Genomic DNA, 22868 nt, shown 5'->3' with positions numbered 1-22868 from the left:
GTTTGAATGAGCAAGAGCAAACCCATTTCCATCTGGGTGGTGAAAGGTAGAGCAAATGTGGGCTGTGCATGTGCAGTGCATGAGAAAGAAATTGATATTTTGCTCAAAAGACTCTCTCGTGGTTGGTGTAGCAAGTGAGTACAACCTGGGGCCACTTTTCTCACAATGGCAATACTTGCTAAAAGGGGTCAACTGTCAGGTCGGTGCTCAACTTATCCTTGTTTGCCATTAGTATTAGCAAGTTAATAGCATCCAATATTTAGTGTTACATTTTTGGCACCTACCTTATTAACCGATCTTTCTCAGCTTCAAACTCATCTATCATTCGTTTCCTTTCCAGGTCAACTAAACGAATCCTTGACTTTTCTAGGTCATCCTTCATGGCTTGTATCATCCGATCTCGTGACTGAAATACACAGTTCAACGAAAGTTAAGAACATCATCTGACTGGCAGGACACAAGTTGTTTGTTAATTAACACCAAACTAAAGAAATAGTCTGAATGAACTTCTCAATCAGTTTGTTCGACTGATCAGGCATCTCTATACTGTGACTTATAAATAGGATTTGAGAACATTTGAGTGAGCGAGTTTAGTTTTGCGCTACACTCGGCAATATTTCAGCTACATGACGGTGGTCTCTAAATAATCGAGTCTGGACAAGACAATCCAGTGATAAATAGCATGAGCATCGATCAACACTATTGGGAGCTGATAACATGTGTCAACCAAATCAGCAAATCACCCAATCCTGTTAGTCGCTTTTGTGGAAAGCATTGGTTGCTTAAGACCGTTCTAACCCAGATCTCCTCTAGAATTAGCCATTCATGTATAGGTCCTATCATCCATATTAAACATAGCCTTCAGTTACCTTTTTAGTTGCCCACAGCATTCTACTATGTACCACATGAACATCAACAGTCGGCTGAACAAGATAAGGAGATTACATACTATCAGGTTTTTTACTATATCCTCAAGCCAAGGATGAACTGAGTGCACTCAGCAATATTCTACCTATATGGCAGCAGTCTGTAAATAATGTAGTGTGGTCAAGAGAATCCAGTGACCAACAACATGAGCATCACTTTACGCACTTGGGAATCAAGGACGTGTCAATCAATTCAGCATGCCTGACCAACCAATTCCATTAGTCACCTCTCACGAGGGATAAAATGAGCCATATCTCTATGCAACAATGAATATCTCTAAGTGACAATGAAACATCAGAAACATCCACTCACATAAAGCCTCTCTGCAAGCTCTGTATCAGAATCCTCATCCTCATCCTTGTCCATCGTCTCCTTCACCCGCCTCTGAAACTCCTGTTCCAGACGCAGCTTCCGAAGTCGATCCTGCTCCTGAGGATTCAGGTACTGTTTTGATTCTAGCTCATTTATCTCCATCTCCCTCATCTTGGACATATCTTCCTCATATCTTTCTTGCTCTCTCTCCTTCTCCTCTCTATCCCAAGGGGATGCTCCTACATTGTATTCCTTCTCCTTCACTGTTAAGTGCATTGCACCAGCTTGGTGAGGCGGCTGCATGTCCGGCCTCTGCGTTTCATATTGTTCATACACATTATGCTCAGGAGGTTGTGGAATTGGAGGTGGTTGGGTCTCAGGACCACCGAAACTGATGTTCTGGTAATTAGGATGCATGTTATTCTGCTGGTTACCGTGGAATTGTCGATCACTGCCTTGACCAGGACGATTACGGTCAGGGAACTGGCCTTGCTGACCTTCGAACTCATTCCGGCCGTACCCAGCAGGTCCACCGAACCGAGGATCGGAATTGAAATTCCTCTGCTGACCCAACTGGTTCATCATGCGTCTTTGTTCATCTTGCAGTTGTTGTTCAAACACATACTCCTGTGATGGAGGAGGGGGAAGGGGAGGAGAGTTCTCATGGAGGTCATCATTGGATGGGGGTGGGGGTAACTCGGGGGCATAATCATCTTGAGGGGGAGGAGGCATATCTTCCTGGTCTCGATACCCATATGGACCAGGCTGCCTCTCAGGGGAAATCTTCTTCTGTCCAAACGAAGCCCGAGGGTCATGTCTAGGTGTCTGGAACTGTTGCTTCCCTGCGTGAGGATTATATAAGTTGGGAGACTCCTGTGGAGATGACTTAGGATCGAAAAACTGTGGCTGTGACAACCGATTATCAACCTGTGAGAATGGAATTTCTGGGGGTGTGACTCTTGGCTGCGTGGGCTTTACTGCAGGCTTGGGTTTCACAGGTGGTTTGGGTTTCTCGTCGTTCTGCTTCGGCAGCTGATGGAAGGGAGGGACAGTTTCTTGTGACGGACCTGTGTTTTCGTAGTAATTGGGCTGCCGAGTTTGGTTATTCACAGTTAATTTTGGAATGTCTTGGATATTTCGGGCATCGTTAACATCCCTTCCCATATTATAATGTGGAGAATGGTGATCAGGATGAAGGTTGTTCTGGAATGGTTGTGTGCGAGGATCTTCCAATTTTTCCTGCCACTCCCGAATCTTGTTGGGAGTGATTTCATCTGACTTCGGCCTCAACTGACCAAAGTCCTCTCTACTCTGGCCATCATAATATGCAGACTGTGGTCTGTTGTCACGGTTACTGTTGGATGATGTTCTTGATGACACAGATGAGCGATCATTAGGTCGTTGTGGATTAAGATAAGGCTGACTGTGATGGTGAGAGGGTTTTATGGGCATGTTGTTTTGATTGATATCTGTATAGCCTCGACCTGGTTTTACAGGTTCATTCCTTTCAGCAGGTAAGCTGTTCAAATTTGGTTGGTTCTCATAGTCATTTGGTTTGCGACCAAAATTTTGAGGATAAGGATGACCTTGAGTACCGGGACCAAGGGCTGCAACAGAAGCAGCAGGTTTCATAACATTAGGATCAGGACGATCATATGAAGTGTCCATATTTAGATTAGATGTTGACTTAGAACGAGGATCTTGTTCATGGGGGTCCCGTCTGTGCATACTTGGATCATACTGCCCTTGGTTGGGTTGAAAACGTCCATTATTAAGGTTGCCGACAGACGGTGCTCGAAAACGATCATCCCCTGAAAAGTATCAAGTTCATGTTTAATAAATCATAAAATCCCTTTTCACACATAAGTCCTGTGTCATGCCTGTAGCAGCAGTGTTAGATTTGGCTGAAATTTTGAGTGGGTCCAAATTGATGACAATAATGTTTCTGGACCAACTCCAATGTTAAATAGATGGGCAGATGTAAAATAGAGGGGGTCCTCACTGAATTTGTTGAGTCAAAACACTCCAAAACCCTCTCTTGAGCCCACAATGTAGCAGTGTATGAAATAAGCCAAAAACCCAGCCAAACTTTACAATGTTGCCAGCTCAAAAAGGATTTAACCAGAACTTTTCTAGTGAATTTACATAGATAGAAGATCTAAAATGTCTACAAGGCTACCTGTAAATTTAGACCATCAGTCATAAATCTAGTCCATCTAGCAGTGGGATGGCCCTTATTTCATACACTGCTAATAGCAGGTTTTCCTGCAAAAAGTCACTGTGGTAGTCACCAGATACAGCGTATGAGTAAGCTCTGTCTAAGTTTTCACCCTCCATCAACTCGACAAGATGTAATTACTATAGCAAAATGATAAGACCTAAGAACTCCAACCATGTCTTTGTACTGCATTATTTGTAAAGAAGTACCCAGTAAACATCCTCCTCTAAATGGATACATATACATCCCAGTTCAATAACGGTTATCTCCCTTTGAAATTACCTCCCCTTTGACGCACGTTTGCTCGCTGAAATGATAGAGAGGTAGGCCGCCCTTATTCAACAGGCCTATACTAAACAAAAACAGGCAGTAACAGGCAAGGACCAACAGAAACCATAACTTAACATCTTTTGGTATGATGGGGCCGGGATTCGAACCTACAACCTTCTACTCTCCATCAGATGTTCGAACCACCACTTCACAGAGGCGGTCAGAAACATTTAGGTTCAAGTATATTATTTTCCACCTTTAGGTAGTGAAGACACAGCACCAAATTTTATTTAAAAAAATAACCCCCAAATATATGGGATCATTTATGTTTTTTTCTTCAGTGTTGTATTGTATCATTTTCCCATGTTATTTGATAAATATTATTTGTTAACCCTGTTTATGGAATAAATTATCAATGAGACATATCAACATCATGTTAACAGAATAACTTACTGTGTGGCTGGTCCATGTGGGGTGATCTTCCAGCTTGGTGGGATGGCATCCTAGGGCTCTCCTGTCCCCTGCCTCCCATACCGTTGTACAAGCGGGGATCAGATCGGTTGTTGCGGGGTTCAGTGGGGGACTCTGTGTATGGTGGAGGCCCTTCCTCATGATTCAGCTTCATCCTGTTGTTCTGTGGCCCTGGGCGATTGTTCTGTGGCTGTGAGGCAGCTGCAATACAGGTCAGTATGCGAGTGAGTGAAAGATTTCCGTTTCATACCATTTTTAGCAACAATCCAGAAATATGACTGAGACAAGAAAAATGGGCTTCACAACTATGTAAAGTGCCACACTGAAAGTGTTCTAGTGTTCTGTGGAAGATTGACATTCTGAATGCATCTCTTGGTATAAGTATATCAAAGAAGCGCACCTCTCTGCATGGTGGGTGAGGGCTGACTCAGTAGTGTGGCCAGACCATGGTAGATAGCTCCCTGCTTTGCCACCTTCAGCGTCACTGTGTTGCCAGTCTGCGTCATCAGTTCTGCAGCCCTGCAGGAACAACCACAATGTGTACAGATTATCTGGCCGTGTACAAAATAAACTCTATGTTTATAATAATGCAAATATTAACACACTGTTAGAACAGTTTAAGATGAGTTTGTTCCTAACAATTGTATAAATAACGCACAAATATTTCACTGATGTGGAGGGAAACGGAAAGAGACAATGTCATTACATACAATCAGCAAAATTACAGATACATCTATGTGACATGTAAATATCTGGACCTGACAAATAAATGGTTCGTTGACATCAACTAATGCTGCCTCAAGCACCTGATTTTTCCAAAAAGCACAGAGTATTAAGGATGTAATCCCTATAGCATACACAAAAATGTCAAGAACTTACTTGTCCTGAGAGAGACCAACAAGACTCCGGCCATCCACCTCAAGCAGCTGATCACCAGCCTGTAGACGACCATCCTAACAAAATGGGAAATATCACATGTTACACATTAGGAATCTGATAATACAAATCCTGCTCTCATCTCAGATCTTTATTATCAAATTCTGTTTACTACTTCAAGTTCATTAAAAATCCTTTACAAGTCAAAAGATTCAAAAAGATTTCATTTGATGATTCCCTTCTGTGAAATATGTCTTTAAAATGTGACTTTATTAAATCCAGTTACAATTAACCGAAATAATCTTCCATTAACTTTACAACACTGTGACTGAGGAGTGTCCTCCCCGATCGCCAGCTTTACTCACCAGGGCGGCAGCACCACCCGGTACCACTGACTTGATGTAGATGCCTCTCTCCCGCTGACCTTCACCCTGTAACAGACATTCCACAAACGTGGGACTTTTAGAAAATTAACTTCAAAATAAAAAACTTGGACAGATCAGTTGGTATTGATACATGAGTTGAATGATGTCACCTTTAGCCGCTTCTGAATGAAGACACTGTCATGATTCAATTATGGCGTCACAATGTTTTCAACATGGAACCCATACATTCAGCCCTATGCCTTAAAATGATCTGACGAGTTAATTGGATCATTGATTAACTTGAATAGTTTATAAGAAAATACTGAACCTGAAAATTCTTTGGATTGATTAATTTGAGAAAGAGGGAATTATTCAAGATTGTCATGTTTTACTGACCATGGCAGCAACAATGCTGAGTCCCATACTGCCGTTGACCTTCTTGAAGATGACCAGCATGACCTCAGGTTGTCGGGGGAGATTGTTTGGAGGCTGTACATTCTGGGGTGGGGGGCCTTTTGGAGGGGTGTTCTGAAAACAATCAAACTGCACATTATCAACCTGTTCATGGAAATAGTTTCAGATGGTGAAACATCCTTCTGAATGAACATTAAGACAAGAGTCTGACAATTTTCAGAAAAGTTCAATTGAATGCACATATATATGTTGCCCTATAAATCCACTACTTGAAATAGTAAGTACTAATAGTTAAGTACTAATGCCAAGGTAATAAAGTGGCGCCTTGCTCAATGAACCGCGTGGTCACCATGTGGCATCATGGAGGTTCTTATCACAAACAAGGAAATGTGCCTTTATCAATCATGTTTCTCTGCAAATAGATGTCATCATTCTCCAGTGATGACACATATAAATCAAACCATACCTCAAGGCTTCTCCCTCCTCCATCTCCCATGTAGACAGTCCAGCTACCACCGGATGCATTGTTCGGGACAAGTTGGCAAATACCTGGAACAAAATAACAAAGCATTATCTTTTCATGTCATCTCACACTTATCATACAGTCTGGGCAGCCACTGAGCCGACAGCCATATCCTGAGTGAGTGAGTTAAGTATTACACCACACTCAGCAATATTCCAGCTATATGGCAGCAGCCTTTGAATAATTGAGCCTGGACCAGACAATCCAGTGATAAACAGCATGAGCATCAATATGTGCCACTGGGATAAAATGACATATGTCAACAAGTCAGTGTGTCCATCACCTGATGCCATTAGTTGCCTCTTACGACAATCATGGGTTACTAAAGATCAGTTCTAACCCATATTTTGCCATATCATGAATGGCAAAGAGACACACCTGCAGCAGTCATAGGCTTGATGAACTCAGGCAGCCCAGTTGGAATCCCCCTGATTGTGTCACAGGAGTAGCCATCCTCTGGTAACAGGAAAGGAAGATGCAGATCCTGATCCTCCTCCAGTCGAACTTCCCTGCCATCTGTCCTTGTCAGCTCATCTGCCATGTTCTTGCCAATGGTCACGACCTTCTCAATGAATCCCCGTGTAACTGGTGGCTCCCTGGGCTCGGGTATGTACCTCACCAGGAGTGTGTGGAGTTGGAGTGAGTTAAGCTTGAAGCAGGTGGAGCTGATGTTTGTGATGTCATCACCTGATACCTTTGGGGTCTGCAGCAGGTGTGCAGCCTGTGGGAAGAAGACGTAAAACTGGTTAGATCAGCTTCGATGCTATCCATAATGTTAAGAATGAATGAGTATGGTTTTATGCTGCTTTTAGCAATATTCCAGGGATGGTATTGACAAACCCAGGGACCTTGTCCAGCTGAACCATGATTCAAACACACTGCCCAGCATGTCCAAGGGGCATGACAGTACAACAAAGTTCGAAATTAGACTTGGCCATCTGTGCTCCCCTTTTATAAGACATTATACAAAACAGAAATGTCTCATAAAACAAGTCAAAGCAGGCACCAGCAGTTACCTGTATTATGCGACAAAGATGACAGTCTGCAGCTAGCTCCAGACCCTGTTTCTCCGCCCACGCCTCAATGCGGCCAAGTCTCCGTTTGAGTCTGATGCCCCATGACCTGGTATACAGCTGTAGTTGTGGTTCTGTTACCAGGATGTTGAACAGCCACATGTTGATGAAGTGGAACAGCTGAGAAAACAGCTGGATGGTGAGAGCAGCATTGACGCGGCAACGCCGTAGCAATGTCATGGCTGCGGACAGTGTGTTGAGGACATCCGTCAAGCTGGGCTTGGCATATTGGGAATCTGTGGAAAAGACACCGAACAGATTGCAAATAAATGTCAGAAACAGGGTTAATGTAAACTCAAGAAACGTCAGGTGTCATGATCATTTGGGGGATATTTTCATGAAATGAGGTGCTCACACTTTCATTCACAAAAAAGTATCCCCAAAATATTAATGATCCAAAATGTTTTTTTCAGAGAAATACACACTGCAGTTGATTTTATCCTTCTTGATGATCCTGTACGGCAAGACCTTCTCAAAACAATGCCTTATCAATACATGCATTCTTCACTACTTCTCATCTAAATTCACTATCATCAAATATTCACAACAGAGCATTCACATATCTAAATCATTTTCTATATGAAGATCGAGTACATGTAACTAAATGCAATAACAAAATTCACTCTATTATATGTTAAATATAATATCTGCTAAGCAATAGTTCAGCCTGAGTCGACCATGGAAGACTTCAGGCTATAGAGACTGTTATATCCCTCTCTAAGTCTACCAAAGAGAGTAGGTGCCTGACCTGAGGATGTCAGTTCAAATCACGGATAGCACTCAACAAAAGTACTAGAATCTGTACTTCACAAGAAAAGTAATAATCCTAAATATAACATATGTATCTAGGCTTATGAAGTCCTAAGACACCAACCTTTCCTTTCCTCCTCGTCTTCTGAATCACTTGCATCAAGGAACGCAGGCATCACACGCTGCAAGTCGACCTGCAGACATCGCACAAGGTGCTGGAACGCCATCTGCACGGCCTCGGCAAGCAGCTCCTGAGCATCATGGCTGAATGGTTGCACATCATGGTCTTGTTTGAAGAAGTGCAGAACCTCAGACGCATTCGCCATCCAGAACGCCAGAGCTGTTGGGTCATTATGGTGCTCCTGAAATGAACGTCATTTTAGGCCAGGATGTAAAGCCTTATGGCTAATGCATAAATTAACTGATAGAGATAAATTATTCTTACTGATGTTAAATGACTTGTAACCAATAATTAAACAAAACTAAAACACATTTTCTGTCCTGGATTTTACATAACACTCATTACCTATTAATAGACATACAAAGGTTTAATTTTAATAATTTGATACACAAAACCAAATTACAAATGCGTAATTTATGTTTTCTCCAGTTCAATCGTGTGTATTAACTTACCTGTATGGCCTTCTGCACCATCCGGGCAATTCTGTTAACATAGTCTGCTAGTCTCTGGACTCGTTGCTGAGGCGGCAACTGTGGGAGTATGTGTGGGGACAAACAATGTCGAATACCCAGGTACAGAGTATAGGTTGGCGCAAGCTTGAACTGTACGCTTCGACTGTTTACAGACAAAATCACATCTCGCAGCATGCTACTTTCATCTGAAAAACAAAAATATAATAGATGTAATCACATGAAACTACAAAATGAATAATAACCAAATAGTTCTTAATCTGAGTTAAACTGGTAACATGCAAGTTCCTCATCAAGACACACAACCAGTTCAATAATGAGTTATCTCCCTTCAAGCATGGATACATGTTTCCATGTAGAAAGTGGTCAGCACTTACATCTGGGATTACTTTCTGAATAAAATACAAATCCTAGTACTCTTGTCAGGTTGAGTCCCATCTTGGATTCAAACCCACATTCTCACAAAAACATCATCCACCCACATCTCACCCACTCGTTCGTTCGTTCGTTCGTTCGTTCGTGAGTGAAGTTTTACACCGCTTTTAGCAATATTCCAGCAATGTCACAGTGGGGGACACCACAAAATGGGCTTCACACCGACTACAAGTGAGTGAATTAGATGGCTGGTTTGTGCTAGTATTAAGGTGTACTGGAATCTGTGCTTTACTTTGAAGGTGTAACTTGAGATATAATGTGTGTTACCATTAACATTAGATGTGAAAAAAGATCTGTGACAATTACCATTATTTCTGAATTCTAACGATGCTGGAAGTTGATCTCCAGCATCCATCATATCAGGAGGACCTTGATGCAAATCTGGAGCTGATCTGAAAGATGAAACCAAAAGTCACAAATGGCACTTTGACCAAATATTTTATCCACAGTCAAAGTTTAACTGAACTCTGACACAAAACATAGAAGTAAGTGAAAAAAACTTCTAACAAAATACCCTCCAAATTCAATGGACACAAGATTTAAACCTTCCCATAATCAGCATTCAAAATACTTGCTCGTCTGAGCTCCCAGTATTGGTCATTTTCAATACACACTACCAGATTTAGACATGTATAAATGAAGATATTTTGCAGGCAGGATAAGTTTTGGTCATGGCTGGCAAGTTTTATATCTCACCAGCCTCGTGGTCTGGCTTCTAAACCCTTCCATAATGCATCACTGACCTTCTGTGCATCTCCCAGTCCTGGTGTGGAGTGTGTCCACTGGGGCTGCGAGGCGATGACCCGCTGCCAGGCATGGTCTCCACATGACCATCCAGGTCGAAGTTGGTCTCCTGTGGTCGGTCATTATACTGTGGATGAGGCTGCTTCTGCATACTTCTGTCATGACTGCCAGGTCTCCGGGGCTGTTCAAACATATGACAATAATATCATAAATATATGTGATCAACTTTAGCAAAGTCAATGCCCTGTTCCATAAAGAAATGTTTCAGCTAGCCTTGTTCGAAGGCTGTACTGAATGTAAAGCCAATGAATTATGTAGTCATTCAATCCTTAAAGTAGCAAATCTAGATAAGCGGAGATGTCTAAGGATACCAGTTTGTTATTTATATCTTTTTAACAATTTTCATTTAAAGTGTTAATTATTACCGGTTAGACTTGAGCAAGTTTAGGTTTGAGCTAAAACATTTACGGTCATATTCACATAACCATGAATTATGACAACTGGTGAAATAACAAAGGTTTTCTCTCAAAAGATGATTTTGTTCAATGTAGATACCTCTAATTTATTGGTTACCAAATAAATGGATTACTACCAAGATTCAAAATGGAATCTGACAGGCTTAAGATTCATGCTACTTGGAATAACAATACTGCTTGGTCAGTGTGTCAAGGATGTTACAGGAGATGAGTTTCATATGGTTTAGATATAGATGCAGTTCGTACTCAACACTTTCCTAATTTCCTCTCCACATCCAAAGTGTACTGGAAGTAATCTATAGCTTTTGACCTGAGGCGACAGTAAGACAGCAGTTGATGACTGCATCAGTGACCAAAATGACTGGCAATTAGACAACAGAATAGGTCACTTACATCAGTACTGTGCAGGATAGTGGCACTCAATTATTTCTACTCACATCCACAAGAATTTTTCCAGACTCTCTAATGAATATGATTTAGAAAAAGGTCACTTTATCAAATACTAAATATTAGTGCTGTAAGAAAAGTGTGGGTTAAACGAGAATGGCCCTTACTATATAGAATACAGATGAACATCTTGATAAATCTTACCTCATCAAATCTTGGGTCACAGAACCGAAATACGAAGGTTTTGCCGAACTGCACGGACATTCCATCTTTCAACATGGTGGTCTCATAGATACGCTGATGCTCAACATATGTTTCTGCATCTCTGCTGGTAGGAGTGACAGTCACGATGCCCTCGGTGTGGGCGATCACGCAGTGACGGGGCTTGATGTCGTTCCCCAGCAGCTGTTACCAGGACCAAGCAGGAGATATTGATCAGACAAGTATAAAAAATCACTTCAATATGTTTATGGAGGTAGGAACTTTTAGAAATGGTGTGCATATTCTTTTTATGTTATTATCACCATAAACAAACATAATTAAGTCTATTCTCACAAGCACTACTTGAACATAGAAATCACAAGGCAAGAAATACGTGGCACCATACACACCACAACACAAATACACAGATGCCCATTTTGTTATCAGATAATGGATATTTGTGGAAAATAAAGCACAGCAGTATAAATGGGTAGACAAACACACTGCAGGGAAACAACTGCAACTGATTTATTCATAGTTTTAAACAGATTAGTGTCTAACAGAGTCCTGCAGTTTCCTGTTGTACACTGTACATTCAACTACATCTGTACAATATCATATTGTGTTAATTCCAATCATTGCATTTTGATCAATGTCATCTCATCTCAATTGGCTGGTTCAAAACAACCGTAAACATTACCTTTAAGTTAGTACCTTTATAATTGCACAGCGTTAATTCTCACATCACAAACTATCAATAAATTCATTTCATTGCTTTTTCTTGAGATAAATATCCAGTATTATTTATCTCATATTTGTTTCCACAAAAGATAAGAAAAATGTAGCTTTAAGATCTATAGGCCCTGAATGAAATCTTCAGGTGAAACAAACGCAAAATAGACTACATTGTACACAGTTTCACTCTGTTTCTACAAAATCAGGCAAAGCCTATGGCACACAGGGGAGTTTTTATTTTGTTGGACTGGTATTGACAATTCTACGACAAAGCGCTGAAATACCAGGAAGTGAAACTGTAAGTTATTGTAGCATGATGGATCATGGATAATTCCTGAATGTTAACAAAGAAACAAGGAGAAACTTTCCAGTTGAAAAATAACTGACAGATAATTTACTGAAGGCAATAAGGGCCTACATATTTGAAACTGCCAGCCCGATAAAACAACAATCAATGCTGGGCCTCAAGGCTGGCAGTTGTTTTAAATGCTGACACAACGACAAGCCATTAACAAATGTCATCAAGTGTGACCAACTGTCTTTTAGTTGTTACAAGTATTGTGGCTTGTGGGGACCTACCCCAACCTGGGCCTCCTTTCACGAAGCACTAAGGTGATCATAAGTCACTAAGGTTACCTTAGTGCAATGTGTATGATTGAGACTGACAGTTAACCTGGGTAAAGGTTGCTTCGTGAAAGGAACCCCTGGAACATAAAAGAGACTGGCCCGGACCTACCTGTAGATACTGGCTGCTGTTGGACACTGATCTCTCACTTCCCACTTCTGTCACGTTCAGTGGCAGAAGATGGCGTTTGGTTTTGCCACCTGCACATGCAAAAAACTAGGTTAATAACTGTTGCCTCAACATGTAATTTTCACTAATTTCTGACGATGCTAGATACAAAGCGATGCAATCTTACAAGATGACAGTCATTAACACTGTAGGAGCTCATAACATCATAAGCAGAATTTTTCAACTACTCAAGAGTTGACAAAATGTTCAGGAGTTGTTTCCCTTTAAACACAGAACCAACCTAGGGCACCACAAGTAACATGATTAGTGCAACACTTGCACTCAATGATTCTCAAATTATCAGAACCATGCAATATGGAGTGAGTGAGATAGGTTTAATCCTAAGGGCAACTTCATCAGAACCCAGTGGGGGCAGGGGTATGCTGAAACATTATGAATCAAACCCACAGTCAAATATTTTTGATGTGGGTGTGGGATGCAAGCCAGCACCTGTGACTACAGTTCTAATTTAACAACTGAGTCGCTCGTGCCTCGCGATTTTGTAAAGTATCTCACCTCTTGGATCCATCTCAAGCAAGAAAGGAAGATCCTCTGCATTGATATTTTTGGGGTCCTGTGAATATCGAAGGTCGTTGTGGGACAGAGCCTTCTGAGGTCTCTTCTGTGATGGTTGACCTCCATCATTTGTTCTCAATCGTAGTTGGAAAATTACTTGACCTGTAATTATTAGTATTATGTATTTTATGGCAAACTTAAATTTCAGCTCATTGCTGACATAAATCTGCTTGCTGGAATACTTGTCATAAAGATTTCAATGCTCACAAAATTTGGAATAATGGGCAGTCAAATTTGAGCACACACAGTTATCATGGTATTGATGCTGTTTTTACCTTTTCCTTTGATGAATTCGAGCAATACCATTAACTGTAACAAGTTAATGAAGCATAACAAAATGTACAGCAGGTTGAAGCTGGATTCAGCAAACATTTCAGCTCAGTCCCAATTTAACCACATAAATCGAAGGAACTCACCTCTGCTTTTAGGGAATTGTGCGAAAATTAGAAGCGGACACTCGTCTTCTGCCAGGATCCGCTCCTCCCCTATCTGTCCCCCATGGTATTCAACTCTTCCAGGCGGCAGCACCATCTGCAGCAAGCAGAACCACATCATAAATACCACTGCTTCAAAGTAGTAAATGACCGATTCCTTTCTATAGATGATATGGGGCACATTTAATGTCCATGTCATTGCTACACATCATACAATGTCTATGTCATTGCTATACAATGCCATGAAGGGCACATGAAGGACATATACCCACAGATGACTGATCAAATGCATCACTGATTGCATCTTTAAAATTGGAAAAAGATAAGAAACCATAATAATCATCATAACTGGACTTAGCATATTTAATTATTCTTTTTTGAAAGCTATTATATAATAGTGTCTTGTAATTTAATCAGTTAGCACATGTTTGTTTTGTTTCCAGTGGTATCTGGCGTTTTCTAATACTGTCTTTTTTCCCCCCTTTTTTCTTCTTTCTCTACCTTGAAGGGAGCCAAAAACAAGGTTAATGTAAGAACTGCCTTTTTCTGCACTAACAGAACCTCAAACAGTATCATGGCATTTGTTTAATATGGCCAATTACTCAAACAGCCACCATGTGCTGCTAATGTCCACCAGTCTGAGCTGACCACCAGCACAACACTGACCACATGCTGGACCTTTAGACAACCTCTGGACCTGTGTATACTGCTGGCAGGGACAGCTGAATAAATCATCCGAGACATTCATAAACACACACATACTGCACAGGGGTAGAGCACCAGTGCTTGGGCTCACAAGGCAGAAACAGTGAAAACATGAAAAATCTCTTTTGTTTTGGAAGGATACAAAGCGGATTACAAGGGAAGTTCTGCAGTATTGTTGTTATCTAATATTATTTATAATGATTATTAGGACAGCATGACTTCGTGTTGTGTTATCCAGAATTACACCCATTTAAATTGAACGGGAGCCCCAGATGGCAGAATGGAGAATCAGATCTGACAAATTATAGATAAGCTTCATTTAGGCCTTTAGCATTGCAAAAAGGGATGAAGAAAGAGAAATTGTTGAAGGAATCATAGAGCTGTTCATGGACTGTAAGACAGACTAGTGCTTATTCCATCTGTGCCCTAAGGAAAAAAAGGGAGCAAATTTAGTTTTATTTAGCTTTTGGCAATATTTTAGCAATGTCATAGCAGGAGACAAAATGGGTGTCACAGATTGTACCCAGTGGGGAATCAGCACAGGTTCTCAGCCAGGTAGTAAAGTCTGGATGATATAATAATAATTTTCAATAACTTTGCTTTCTCCTCAGCAATGACAATACAGTTTTCAGTTTCAAATTTCTATGTTGTTTGGATGGATCTGCAAAACACATTTTTAAATCATGCACTGAATGTTTCCATGATAAAAGTTGTACCTACCTGAGCCAGGCAGTATCTGGACGGATCTTCCTTCTCAATGCCATATTTCTGCATTGCCTCGCGGATGACAGAGTTGGTGCGATCTGACGTGGACAGCAGCAACGTCTTGTACGGAACATCAGGACAGATGGCTTGGCCATATATCTTCAGAATTCCACCTGCCATACAAACAGGAAAAATACAGATTATACAGACAGTCAGTCAGATAAAGACAATCATACAAAAACTGTAAAAACACTGTCAGCATTATCACAGGTATACAATGGCATGCTACAATTGATGAATCAGCGGAGTGAGCAAGTTTAGTTTTACGCTGCACTCAGCAATACTACAGCTGGCAGCAGTCTGTAAATAATTGAGTCTGGACCAGACATTCCAGTGATCAACAGCATGAGCATTGATCCGTGCAATGTGTCAACCAAGTCAGCGAACTGACCACCCGATCCCGTTAATTGCCTCTACAACAAGCATAGTCACCTTTTATGGCAAGAATGGGTTGCTGAAGGCCTACTCTACACCAGACCTTCACATGTCCTGATGCACCTGCAGAGGTTGATCGTAAATACTACAATCAACAACAAGGAGACACATTGCAGCCGGTATGTTACCATTTCCCATATATCTGTACACAAGAAACCAACTGTGAACATACTGGTCCTTTATTCCCTAGCCTTGCTCCAAGTCTGTACAAAGTGATAAGTCCATGGACATGTACTGGTAGTAATTATCCTCATCAAAAATAAGTCAAGACAAGTGGACAGTCTAAAGAAATGGTCATTCATGACATGGCTTGTTATTTCTAAAACAAATGCACTCCAACCTCAGATTTAAAAGTTTTATGAAATAAAGTTAAACACAATATTCCAGCAATATAATGGCTGGGGACAACAGGAATGGATTTAATAATTGAGCCACTGTGGGGAATGGACCCTAGTTGCTGGGCATGATAACAGAATGCTTTTACCACTAGGCTACTCTATACTTGTACAAGTCTATAATTCCACCAAAGTGGTTGTGCTTCAGTAGGGACGGAATCAAGTTCCCATTTCTCTTTCTCCTATGTATCATTATTTGATCTACGTCACAATATTTAAGTTCCATTAAGTCAACAAATAATTGTGCATTGTTCTTCCGATCCGATCCTGTGGGGAATCTGCAGCAGATGTGAGTCCTCAGATATTACTGAAGTACCCTGAAGTGTTTAATTGGGCACTTGAGGACCACACAGTATCTTTAAGCACCACCACATGGGAAACACCATACTGCCCTGGGACCTGGTGGGTCTTCCTTGTTATCTCTAGTAATGGCCAGGAACAACTTGTCAAGACTATCTCAGCCTGCTGGCTATCTTAACCCTGGATGACAACATGTTTCTTTACAAGGGTGACCCAATGGTCTTAATCACAGTTGTACATGGCTCAGTTCCCAATCATGCACATATTTTATAAAAAGTTAGTCTGTGGTTAACATTTGCCACTCTGACCAAATCCTTGAGCAAGAATATGGGACTGTCAAACTAGAATAATAACCAGTAGAAATTGGGATCTGAACTCTCAAACATCCTTCTGGTTTGGCCATGGGATGTAACTCAGAACATGCAGCTAATTGCAAAGCCAAAAGATGACAGGTCCTCCAGTGTAAAATATGTAACATTTGAGATTACACTTTCTTAGTGAAGTACAAATTCTAGTACTTTTTGGTTGAGTCCCATTTGGGATTTGAACCCACACCCTCAGAATCTGGCACCTAATCGCCAGCAAACAAAGTCAGATGCCTAACCCACTCAGTCACCGTGACTTCAACAACAGTGGAAGTTGGACAACTGATTGTCTAGACTGCATACTTTGTGTACTCCTCAGACTATCAGGTCCTGTGTCCTCCACTTCAAACCCATTACAAACATCAGTAAAGTAATGCGTACATCAACTAAAAAGATCACAATAAAGAAAGTGGTGAGGTGGTTGTGTTCACTAGTGCAAGGAAGGCGATAAGCATTACATTTTCCATGTAAAACCTTCATCAAATAATTCCCTTAAAGATTTCATCACATAAGTTCCATACATTCACATTTCTTCAACATTCTTAAATTCAACACAAGTTCTCTTTTCAGGTCTGTGTTATCAAAACACACAAATTAACCTTGACCTTGAAAGACTGGTGTCATCAGCCAGCCATGGGGTTGATGACTTTCAATGTCACCTTTGCCCTGCTGATGATGGCAGGGGTAATTTCACCAGCTCTCCCTGGCAACCCCTGATCTGTGTAAGATGACACTGCAGCAACAATGAATGTAGTATCCTCCTAACAACTAACACTTGTGTGTCATGTTACTCAACATTAATTATCCCTCACCTTCAATCCCGTCAACACAAGTGCAGAACTTGGGGTTTCTTTTTGTAGACTTCAAAAGTCATATTTAAATACATGAATACCAGAAAATGTTAAATTTATCTGTCCCTTTCATTGGACTCCTGGATGTCTTAGGAAGGCAACATCTGACAGATTACAATGGATAACTGAAGCATGCATGCCCACTGATGATTCACTTATATCCATATTTCCATTCTACTTTGCATGAATGTGTAACAACTGCTGTTTTCATTGTCTCGTGTCCATGAAGCTAAAGCAGGGAATGATAAGCCTTGAACACCTGCCATCATCACTGAGTGAGTGAGTGAGTGAGTGAGTGAGTGAAGCGTATCTCTGTTTTATGCCTGACTGAATGACATGTTAACCAAGTGAGCAAGCCTTCCCATCCAATGCTGTCTGCTGCCTCTTACAAGCATGAATTACTGAAGATCATGACAGGAGATATGATTTTTAGCGATCCATTAATGCCATTTCCACCACTGAATGTTGCCTTTCTCATCAAACGGTTCCGGTGGATAACTGTAACTGGTTTTCGTCTAGTGATGAAGTCCAATGGCATCTGATCTCTAAATCAAAGTCACCCCCTTAACGATCACACATACTCTAGAGGGGTAAATATACACAAATCATTTATTGACATCGTTATAAATAAAACCCCGTCATTAAAGCACTCATTTTGACCTTTAGTTGCCTTAAATTGACCTTTTGACGACAGTGCACAATTCTGTCCTGCGAACAAAATTTCAACATATTAGAGAGGTGCACCTCAGTGATGTAATATGACGGATTCCTACGTGGGTTGCTGTAGTATTCATGTATATTTCCAGGGGTACATTATCGTTTTTATAGTTTTGTCTAAACCTGCAATTGTGACAACTGGTTTGAAACATGAAAGCTTTATGTTTTCCCAATCTACTACCATTTAGTTTTGTAAGTACAGTATTATTGTCACTTAAATCACAACCTTGATCATTTCTCAGGAAGAAATGGTTATGTTACAAGTTGTGTCACGCAAAATCCTTTCGGCTATCTCTAATTCACTAGAACTAGTAAGTAGTTTTGATTTTCAACTCAGTGAAAACAAATCTAAATAGCATCTTCTATCTTGGAAGCAAGGTATGTGTCGAACCCTCCGATTTAATACATACAGGCTTCCATAACGCTTGCTTCCCACTCACAAACAACATATTTCATTCACACTAACTGAGGGGTCTGGTGGAAATGTGTGTATGGTGACACAATCATCCAACATCTGGGAGCCTTTGACAGCAACCTAACCATTCGGTATGTCGTAGCTGACGATTCGGTATGTCGTAGCTGACGATTCGGTATGTCGTAGCTGACGATTCGGTATGTCGTAGCTGACGTCAAGAAATCAGGAAATCAACGAGCTTGTCACACATCATATATGCAACTAACCAAAAATCCTTCCTCACATTACATCACTGCAGATACGTAACCTGTCCGTGGTTTTGTTGGCAGGCGACAGAGAAGCAGACGACTTTTGGCAACTTTAAATCGCTCAGTATAAATTAACCATGTAAACTAATTAACCATATAAAGAATGACTTTGGTTCTCCCCTCAAGACTAACCACAAGCCTTTCATATGTAATGGTTAAAAGAGTACAAAAAATGTGAGCTTGTTCATTCTTTGAAATCAACAAAGAATTACAAAGAAGGTACCAGTACACACCAAACTCTTCATTAATTTCCAGATCTGTATCAAGTCTTTTGATGTATAATAAACAAGGCAGGATCTGCCTTATCTAGCCCAAATCCCACTCATGAGATAAACCTGATCCCACCAGACTCACAAGCCCTCTGTGCTCACTCTCAAATTAGGCATAAACACTTGTAATATCATTTTGAACTTTCTTCTTCAAAGGACCTCTCGTCCAATTATACCTCCACCACAGAGAAACAATGTTAACATTAGTTTTGCTATCCTAGGCCACATATTTGCCCTCTGGCATCAATGGTACAGCCCTGTTCTTTATTAAGCCTCATCCCTTTGTTTTGACCAAGAGATGAATCAGCTCCCAGCACTCCTGCAACCCTATCCCAGGATTCGAGCGCAAGTGGATGCTATCATGGTGTGTGCTGGTGTGACACAATTAATTGGCTAGAGCCCTGAACAATTAGACAAGGTGGCGAGGTCTGTGGGAGGTCACCCATAATGCAATGTCTGGCATGTGACAGGGACTGAGAAGGGCTTGGGCTGGCTGCCATTTTGTTATCCATCTGTGTCAAACTTGATTGGATATGATTTATTGTTAAAAAGGATTTTATGGGGTCCATGGGAACACATAACATATTTACCACTGCAAAATAAAGTAAGAACACCCCTCATTATGTCTCATTCCATGTGACCCTAGGAGCGATCTTACACAATCATGGCCAAATGACAATTATGATGACATCACACTACTGCAGCTGATTCTAAGCAAACAAGGTTTTAGCACAGCCACAGCACAGTGAGCGAGTGTAGTTTAACATTGCTTTTAGCAATATTCCAGCAACATCACAGCTGGGGACACCACACAAGAGCATCACACAATATACCCATTTTGGGATTCAAACTCGGGTCTTCAGTCTGACGCTTTAATCACTAGGCTACCCCACCACCCCCAACCAAAGGGTATAACATACAAACTACAATATAGTTTAAGTAGGTCTCAAGGTCTCTGAACAATGTTAAGATTCCATTCTGCCTAGCACTTTGGTCTAGGTTACTTCAGGTGTTGAATGTTATTTGAACTCCATGTCACTTTAAAAGGAATTGTTTGTTTCTACCAAAAGTGTATGTATTCAGAGACTAAGTGCTAGTCTGGGCCGAGGCATGGGAATCACTCAAATCTGTTGATTACTGTCACAGAATGAACCAGCCTGAGGTGAGCGATTCTTTCAGGTCTGGACCTGAACTAATGGTAGCTGAATACTTTAAATGTGACCTCAACTCATCCATGCACTCCATAGCTGCTGCCTGTCAGAGGGGAGATTCCCTACCCACCCTGGTGTTACAGAGACTGGGAAGCTGCTACCTGCCAGAGGGGAGATTCCCTACCCACCCTGGTGTTACAGAGACTGGGAAGCTTCTACCTGCCAGAGGGGAGATTCCTACCCACCCTGGTGTTACAGAGACTGGGAAGCTGCTACCTGCCAGAGGGGAGATTAACTGCCCACCCTGGTGTTACATAGACTGGGAAGCTGCTGCCTGTCAGAGGGGAGATTCCCTACCCATCCTGGTGTTACAGAGCCTAGGAAGCTGGTGCCCTAAAGAGTCTATGGGACTACTACACACTTGAGTCAAGGTCACATGTACATGATTCCTGTGCCAGAACTCCAAGATGAGGAGGGTCTGGGAACCATACAAAGTGTCTTGTCCTGTGGTGTCTTGTCCTATGGCTAGGTTCAACTGATGCTTTACTCAAAAGTATACACAACTAAGCTGAAGTTGAAGAACATTCATATTTTTCATGACATGACACATTAACAATAATTATTTAAAGTAATCAGGCATTCTTTCAGTGTAGTATATATCCATGTACATGTCAAGGATGTCAGGAAAAAAACCCATAGCCAACTGAGTGTCATCCAGCACACAATTTACAACACATGGATGATAGCATGAGCATTTGCCATACCTCACAGGATAGGATGCCTGACTAAACCATGAAAGTAACAAGTTTAGACTACCATCATACAGTGAATGAATATGGTATTACGCCACTGTTAGCAATATTCCAGTAATATCATGGTTGGGGACACCATAAATGGGCTTCACACACTGTACCTTTATGGGGATCGAATCTGGGTCTTCGGCATGACAAACGAATGCTTTAATCACTCAGCTACCCCACCACCCCCATCATACAGTGCCGCACTGAACAACTAACAAGCAAACAAAACACTGCATATGTCAAGGTGAGTTCAAATTCAAGCACTGACCACAGCAATTTTAAGCATAGCATGATGAGGACATTCTGCCACTGAGTCATAGTATACTAGGTTTGAGATGTCTGAAGAACACAAGCCAAATCCACAGAATATTTCTGCTTGTGAAGAGGATGTGCCTGTATATCGGAACTATTAGTCTGGGTATTCCTTTCCTCCCTGTTAATCACATGGACCAGAGCTTCCTGCTGGAATCCATCCTGTGTAAAATCACATGGCACATGCATGCTTAACGTGTAGACATGACAGGTACAAGTCAGGTTGTATTACATGCTTAACTGTAGGAATCCAACAGGTCCAGAGAACACAAATACATGGAACAAATAGCCTGACCATACACATGCGGTAAACATGATGGCACCTTCTCCAGCTAATACACAGTGTGGAGGCTAGGGTGGTGATATATATGGTGGATGATCTGTTCAAGTGAAGCAGACGTGGATGATCTGTTCAACTGAAGCATTGGTGGATGACATGTTCAGCTGAAGCATTGGTGGATGATCTGTTCCACTGAAGTGTTGGTGGATGATCTGTTCCACTGAAAAAGAGGAGCATGATCTGTTCCACTGAAGCATTGGTGGATGATCTGTTGAGCTGAAGCACTGGTGGATGACCTGTTCCACTGACGTGTAGATGGATGATCTGTTGCACTGAGGTGTAGGTGGATGATCTGTTCAGCTGAAGCACAGGTGGATGATCTTCCCACTGAAGCATTGGTGGATGATCTGTTCCACTGAAGCATAGATGCATGATCTGTTCCACTGAAGCATTGGTGGATGATCTGTTCCACTGAAGCATAGATGCATGATCTGTTCCACTGAAGCATTGGTGGATGATCTGTTCCACTGAAGCATTGGTGGATGATCTGTTCCACTGAAGCATAGGTGCATGATCTGTTTCACAGAAATAGGTGCATGATCTGTTCCACTGAAGCAGACGTGGATGATCTGTTCCACTGAAGAAGAGGAGCATGATCTGTTCCACTGAAGAAGAGGAGCATGAACTGTTCAAATGAAGAAGAGGAGCATGATCTGTTCCACTGAAGCATAGGTGGATGATCTGTTCAACCGAAGCATTGGTGGATGATCTGTTCCACTGAAGCGTAGGTGGATGATCTGTTCCACTGAAAAAGAAGAGCATGATCTGTTCCACTGATCTGTTCCACTGAAGCATAGGTGGATGATCTGTTGCACTGAAGCATTGGTGGATGATCTGTTCAGCTGAAGCACTGATGTGCATGATCTGTCCAACTAAAGCAAATGTGGATGACCTGTTCAGCTAAAGGAGATGTGGACGATCTATTCAGCTAAAGGAGACGTGGATGATCTGTGCAACTGAAGTAGAGGTGCATGATCCAGTCAGGTGTACCAGGAATACAGAGTTTCTTTACTTCACACATGTCAGTCATACAATTCCACATGTTTCATTTGACACAACATCAGGAAAGAGAAAGAGTCTCTTAAATCTCTATTCAAACAGAAAAAATG

General features: G+C 41.4%; 1 protein-coding gene across 1 annotated transcript in view; it reads right to left on the bottom strand.

Moving 5' to 3' along the window:
* LOC137286467 (afadin-like) overlaps nucleotides 1-22868 on the bottom strand; it is a 71900-nt gene that overhangs the window by 4466 nt on the left and 44566 nt on the right. The window contains exons 5-23 of the mRNA XM_067818356.1: nucleotides 15057-15214; nucleotides 13614-13728; nucleotides 13138-13299; nucleotides 12565-12653; nucleotides 11097-11297; nucleotides 10029-10210; nucleotides 9592-9677; nucleotides 8833-9038; nucleotides 8324-8561; nucleotides 7393-7685; nucleotides 6755-7097; nucleotides 6320-6402; nucleotides 5836-5967; nucleotides 5440-5505; nucleotides 5078-5151; nucleotides 4599-4717; nucleotides 4181-4399; nucleotides 1240-3050; nucleotides 285-406 (exon numbers count right to left, since the gene is read on the bottom strand). Of these exons, the coding sequence (XP_067674457.1) occupies nucleotides 285-406; nucleotides 1240-3050; nucleotides 4181-4399; nucleotides 4599-4717; nucleotides 5078-5151; nucleotides 5440-5505; nucleotides 5836-5967; nucleotides 6320-6402; nucleotides 6755-7097; nucleotides 7393-7685; nucleotides 8324-8561; nucleotides 8833-9038; nucleotides 9592-9677; nucleotides 10029-10210; nucleotides 11097-11297; nucleotides 12565-12653; nucleotides 13138-13299; nucleotides 13614-13728; nucleotides 15057-15214 (4699 nt within the window). The remainder of the gene's footprint in view (nucleotides 1-284; nucleotides 407-1239; nucleotides 3051-4180; nucleotides 4400-4598; nucleotides 4718-5077; nucleotides 5152-5439; nucleotides 5506-5835; nucleotides 5968-6319; nucleotides 6403-6754; nucleotides 7098-7392; nucleotides 7686-8323; nucleotides 8562-8832; nucleotides 9039-9591; nucleotides 9678-10028; nucleotides 10211-11096; nucleotides 11298-12564; nucleotides 12654-13137; nucleotides 13300-13613; nucleotides 13729-15056; nucleotides 15215-22868) is intronic.

Source organism: Haliotis asinina, chromosome 6 (genome assembly GCF_037392515.1).
Source record: "Haliotis asinina isolate JCU_RB_2024 chromosome 6, JCU_Hal_asi_v2, whole genome shotgun sequence".
NCBI classification, from domain to species: domain Eukaryota; kingdom Metazoa; phylum Mollusca; class Gastropoda; order Lepetellida; family Haliotidae; genus Haliotis; species Haliotis asinina.
This window is presented reverse-complemented; position numbering and strand designations above follow the sequence as displayed.